The sequence below is a fragment of the Macrobrachium nipponense genome, chromosome 24 (assembly GCF_015104395.2).
Source record: "Macrobrachium nipponense isolate FS-2020 chromosome 24, ASM1510439v2, whole genome shotgun sequence".
In the NCBI taxonomy this organism is placed as follows: Eukaryota; Metazoa; Arthropoda; class Malacostraca; order Decapoda; family Palaemonidae; genus Macrobrachium; species Macrobrachium nipponense.
The window spans coordinates 44,460,027-44,466,292 of record NC_061091.1 but is presented as its reverse complement, the minus strand read 5'-3'; the positions used below and the strand labels follow the sequence as shown (position 1 = coordinate 44,466,292).

Below are 6,266 nucleotides of genomic sequence, written 5' to 3'. Positions count from 1 at the left end.
TGCCAGTTGAGCTAGGAAAACACTTTTCTGAAGTTTCCAGCGCCAAGAATTATTCTCGAGAATTTCAAAAAATTAGGAATTCTGAAATGATTCTGGAATTCGATTCAGGAAAATCTGAACCTACATACAACTACAGGTTTTCCTTGAGAGAATTACGGAGGCGCTCTCCTCTAGTGAATCCACAACTCCAGGTGAGGATACAATCATATATGAAATGCTAAAACACCTCCCAGACGATGCCAAAAAATATTTACTGAAGATTATAAACAAAATATGGGAAACTGGAATTTTACCCAACGACTGGAAAATATCCATAGTTGTTCCAGTAAAAAAGCCTAATAAAGATGCTTCCCTAGCCACCAGCTATAGACCAATAGCTCTAACCAGCTGTGTGTGTAAGCTGATGGAGAAAATGATAAATACTAGACTAGTTTGGCACTTAGAAACTAAAGGATTAATATCATCATTTCAATTTGGTTTCAGGAAAAACCGCTCCACCCTTGATCCGTTGCTGAGGCTGACCAACCAAATCCAGCAAGGATTCGCCAAACAATGTCAGACCATTGGAGTATTTTTTGACCTCGAAAAAGCATATGACACTGCCTGGAGAATTGGCATCATGAAAAAATTGCACAAGATGGGCATATGTGGAAGAATGATCAGATTTATATATTCCTTTTTAACGGACAGATTTTTCTTTTTTAAGGTAAAAGTGGGAAAGACTTTCTCCCAACTTTTTTTTTGTGCAGGAGGAAGGAGTTCCCCAAGGAAGCGTTTTAAGTGTAACACTCTTTTCAGTGGCAATAAATAGTGTGGTTGAAAAAATCTTGCCTCCTGTTAAATGCTCACTTTTTGTTGATGACCTTGCAATATACTGCACTGGATATGATTCATTGTCAGTATGTAAACATCTGCAAAGGTCTATTAACGCAATTACTAAGTGGGCTGATGAGAATGGGTTTAAATTTCTCCTCTTCCAAAACAGTTGCAGTAAGATTTACCAGATGCCGGCGTGTGGAAGAAGTTCCCACACTTAGTTTAAGAGGATCTATCATTCCTTATGAAGTGAAGTAAAATTTCTGGGGATGATTATTGACCACAAACTAACATGGGCCAGCCACATAAATGCCCTAAAGATTAATGTGAAAAAATCTTTGAATATTTTAAAGGTTGTTTCTGGTTTTAGTTGGGGGGCTGATAAAAAAAATCCTTTTCCCGAGGCTATATGGACTCACTGTGTCGCTCCAAGCTAGACTATGGCTGTCAGATCTATTCCTCAGCTTGTAAAACCAAGCTAAAGGAATTGGAATTGTTGTACAGAACATGGGGTTGAGAATATGCTCAAGGGGCTTTTAAGAAGCTTCTCCTGTTGAAAGCATATATGTCCGGACACAGATCATCTTCCCCTAGATCTAAGAAGGCAAGAGCTAGGGTTGCGATACGTGGCTAGAATGAAAAGTGCTCCCAAAAATCCCTCCTTTGAAGTACTTAAGGAAACAGACTCGCGGAATTTCTCTGGTACAAGAGCTTCTAAACCATTCCAAATTCGACTGAATGAGGATGTTAGGGATAACCATCTCAAATCCCAGAAAGTCCTGGAAGTAAAACATCCTGTAAATCCTCCATGGCTTATTCCTGAAGCATTGGTATGCAAGAAATCATTTAAGAAGAAGGATTGTACTGAAGAGAGATTAGGGGAAAATTTCTTAGAGCACGACGTTACCCATGCCAATTATGTGAAGATTTATACAGATGGATCAAAGTCAGATAGTGGTGTTGGGTGTGCTGTTATCCTTGGTGATACAGCATATACAGCTAAATTACCTGACTTTGCATCAATATTCACTGCCGAATTAACAGCCGTAGTCTCTGCCCTAGACTTAGTTCTTCAAAGTAGTGACACTAATTTTGTCATATACTCTGATTCTAAAAGCACTTTAGAAGCTATCAAAAGATTTAATAGCTTTCATCCATTAATCCAAAAGCTTCAGGAGTCACCTTTTTCGTATATATTGTCTGCGTAAGTCGGTTTCCTTTTTCTGTTGGGGTTCCTTCTCACGTGGGGATTCACGGAAACGAGACTGCAGACAGGGAAGCAAAAGCTGCTAGCGCTCTGCCAGAAACAACCTTCAGGAAAGTGCCTCATACAGACCTAAAAGGTCCTATTAGGTCTTTTGTATTAAGTAAGTGGCAAGAAAGGTGGACTTCTCCTCTTCTTGCCAATAACAGTAAGTACAGAAGTATTAGGAAAAATATACAGCCGTGGCCTTCGTCATTCCAGCTTGACAGACGAGCAGAGGTTATTTTAACGAGGTTAAGGATTGGGCACACTTATTTAACCCATAAGTTTATTTTAGAAGGAAGCAGCCCACCATTGTGTGCTTACTGTGACGAGATACAAACAGTGGAGCACATTCTGATGGTTTGCCCCAGATATTTTAACCAAAGGGAAAGATATTTCCAGGGTAAATCCCTCTCAAATATCTTGGGAGATGAAGCAGACATTTCTGCTCTCATCTCCTTTTTAAAGTGTATCGAAATTTTTAATAATATTTAGATAAATTTTTATAAATCATATACAGATTTTTAAAGACCTTAAACTATTTTAAATATATATTACTCCATTCATTAAAATTCATGTTTTTAATTTATTTATTAGTCACGTCTAATTTTATGAATCATTTCTTTCACTAATTCATTCATTCATTTACCATAATTCAACTTATTTAACCTTCATTACGGCGCTGAATGGCCTTCTTGGCCCCAGTGCCTGGGCTTTAGCCCTAAATATCATACATCCATCCATCCAAATGTAAACATCCCCACCAGTGATTATATAAGATATATAAAAACAATAATTGTAAATAAATGGCAAAACGTATGGGCTGAAGAGCCTGAAAATAATAAATTAAAACAAATAAAACAGGATGTTAACAAATGGAGTTCAGCATATCAAAGAGAGAGACATGCTCAAGTAATCCTGACACGCCTCCGTATAGGCCACACTCGTCTGACACACGGGCACTTGATGAGCAACCCATGCGACCCTGCTCCAGAGTGTTCAGAGTGCAAGGAGTTGGTAACAGTCAGACATGTCTTGTGCGAGTGTCCAAAGTATGACCAGCAGAGACTGTCAACTTTTGGAAATAAAACAATAAAAGAAATTTTGACAGAATCTTTTACATTTTCAGTAGTTCCAATTTTGACTTTTCTGAGGAAATGCAATTTAATTGATAAAATATAAGTTTTTTTTAGTGAATTTTAAAACAAAATTTCAAAAATTTAAAACTTAATTCCGAATTTTAATATATCGTTTTAGTATGTATGTAAGGAAACATGAGTAAATGTATTTATTGTGTGTGTGTTCTAGTATGAAAGCGTTTGCCTTTGTGCATTTTTTTTTATTTATCCTGAATGACCAATTTGGTCCCAGTTCTGGCCTAAGGGCTAGACCTGGCATTTTATCTAATCCTTCGGGCCAGCCCTAGGAGAGCTGAAAATCAGCTCAGTGGTCTGGTAAAACTACTTTTATAATAATAATAATAATCATCAAGGAGGCGCGCTCTACTCTCAGCTAAAGCTACGTGGGGGATGTGTGAGCTAGATCATCTCCTAAAGGGCCTCTTCAGGACACTAGAAGTGTTTAATTTTATGGACTGGTCTCTGGGAGCCCTTGCGAAGAGAGCCCAAGATCCCGAATTTGTCAGCATGGAGGAGCTCTTTAGCGTTTTATCTTGTTTAGACAGAGCGGTGATGGACGGCTCGGTGGAAGTGGCTGCCCTTTTTGGATCGGGAGTCTTAAAAAAGAGGTCAGTGTATAGTTCTTTCCTGGCCAAGTCAGTTTCTCCTCTGCAGAGGTCGGCCTTGTTATATTCTCCACTATCTAGCCACCTCTTCCCACAGGACACGGTGAGGGATATAGCGAAATCCTTAGCTGGCAAGGCTACACAGGATCTACTGACACAATCAGCGAAGAGGTTCAAGCCCGCTGTTCCCTTTCCAAAGAAGGAGAAAGCACCTCATCAGCAGCCCTTTCGAGGAGCCTCTTCCTCCTCAAGAACCCCTTTTAGAGGTAGGAGACCTGACACCAGAGGAAGACCTTCCAGGAGACCTGCCGGGAAGGCAAAATGAAGAAGAAGTCCTCCAGATAGCTGTAGGCGCCAGACTTTCGAACTTTGCCAGAGTCTGGGCGCAGAGAGGGGCGGACAACTGGACCCTCTCTATCCTCGAGAGAGGATACCTCATCCCCTTCAGGGAATATCCTCCCTTAACAAAAACTCCAAGGGAGTTGACGGTAAGATACAAAGATCCTGTCAAGAGTCAAGCTCTCCTGCAAGCAGTGGACCTTATGCTGCAGAAGAGGGCAATAGAACCAGTTCAAGATCTCCATTCACCAGGTTTCTACAACCGTCTGTTCCAGGCCGGTTTTAGACGTAAGTGCGCTGAACTTCTTTGTGATCAAGAAGAATTTTCGATGGAGACTTCTTCCTCTGTGCTTTCTGCTCTTCGTCCAGGGGACTGGATGGTATCCCTGGACCTTCAAGATGCATATTTCTATGTGCCAATTCACCCGGCATCAAGGAAATATCTCAAGATTCATGTCACAGGGAAGAGTCTTCCAATTTTGAGCGCTTTGCTTCGGACTGTCGACGGCCCCTCAAGTCTTCACGGGCATCCTAAGGAATGTGGCGCATTGGCTACATTTGAAAGGAATCAGGATCTCGATGTATTTGGACGACTGGCTTATACGAGCAAAGTCGAAGGATCAGTGTCTGGAGGACCTTTCGGTAACACTAAAGATGACACAGTCGTTGGGAATCCTAGTCAACCTCGAGAAGTCCCAGCTGAGTCCCCAGCAGAACATAGTCTATCTGGGGATTCAGATGGATTCTCAGGGTTTTCTAGCGTCTCCATCAATAGAGAGGATAGAACGCTGCCTTTCAAAGGTGTCAGTTTTTCCAGGGAAAGAACATTGCTCTGCGAGGGAATGGATGAGTTTGCTGGGAACCATATCCTCGTTGGAGCAGTTCGTTTCCTTAGGGAGACTGCACCTAAGACCCCTTCAGTATTATCTGAAGGAGAACTGGGATCAGAGTTCCCAGGACCTCGAAGAATCGTTCGAAGTCACGGACAAGATTAAGCAAGATCTTCGGTGGTGGCTAGACCCAAAGAAACTCGGCCAAGGAGTATCCTTGCACATAAAGAGCCCTCTCCGAGCGTTGTTTGCAGACGTGTCGGATTCAGGATGGGGAGCAACGTTGGGTTCGGAAGAAGTGTCAGGCACCTGGGAAGGAGCGCAGGTGTCCTGGCACATAAACCAAAAGGAATTGAAAGCCATTCACTTAGCTCTCTTACACTTTCAAAAGCAGATTTCAGGATTGATCATTCAGGTCAATTCTGACAACACGACAGCCCTAGCGTATATCAGAAAACAAGGGGGAACCCATTCATTCTCCCTTTACGAGACAGCGAGGGAGTTGCTGCTTTGGGCTCAGGAGAAGGAGATCTCTCTACTAATGAGATTTATACAGGGAGAGAGAAATGTTCAAGCGGATCTGCTAAGCAGAAAAAACCAAGTCCTCCCCACCGAATGGACCCTCAATCCTCAAGTGTTCGAGCAGTTATGGGGGTTGTGGGGAAGGCCGAACATAGACTTGTTCGCAACCAACCGGAACAAAAGGTTGGAGAATTATTGCTCCCCGATCGCAGATCCAAGAGCGATAGCAATAGACGTCCTCCTCATGGATTGGAAGGGATAGACGGGTACGCTTTTCCCCCCTTCAAACTAGTAGGGGAGGTAATAAGAAAGTTCGCCTCCTCGGAAGGAGCGAAACTGACGTTGATCGCTCCCTTTTGGCCAGCCCTAGACTGGGTTACAGAGTTGCTGGAGTGGATGGTGGATCTTCCCAGATCGCTCTCACTAAGGAGGGATCTTCTCAAACAGCCCCACTTCGACAGGTATCACAAAAACCTCCCCGCTCTAAGTCTGACTGCCTTCAGACCATCGAAGGACTTGTTAGAGCGAGGGGGTTTTCTCGAGAGGCTTCAAAAGCAATCGCAAGAGCCAGGAGACCTTCCACGTTACGAGTGTACCAGTCGAAGTGGGAGGTGTTTAGAAGATGGTGCAAGTCACACGAGGTATCCTCTTCCAGTACCTTTGTAACTGACATTGCAAATTTTCTTCTTTACCTTAGAAGAAAGTGGGGCCTAGCTGTCTCAACGATCAAGGGGTACAGAAGTATGCTGGCCTCGGTTTTCAGGCATAG

The 6,266-nt window shown here is 42.7% G+C and overlaps 1 protein-coding gene across 1 annotated transcript; it reads left to right on the top strand.

Moving 5' to 3' along the window:
- The first annotated feature begins 4,724 nt into the window (after positions 1-4,724).
- LOC135203010 (uncharacterized) lies at positions 4,725-5,759 on the top strand. The gene has a single exon (XM_064232577.1). It carries the CDS (start codon positions 4,725-4,727, stop codon positions 5,757-5,759), a length of 1,035 nt encoding a protein of 344 aa, XP_064088647.1.
- Positions 5,760-6,266: the final 507 nt, after the last annotated feature.

Coding starts and splice junctions, on each gene's coding strand:
- LOC135203010 (XM_064232577.1), top strand. CDS start 4,725: ATGTATTTGGACGACTGGCTTATACGAGCAAAGTCGAAGGATCAGTGT.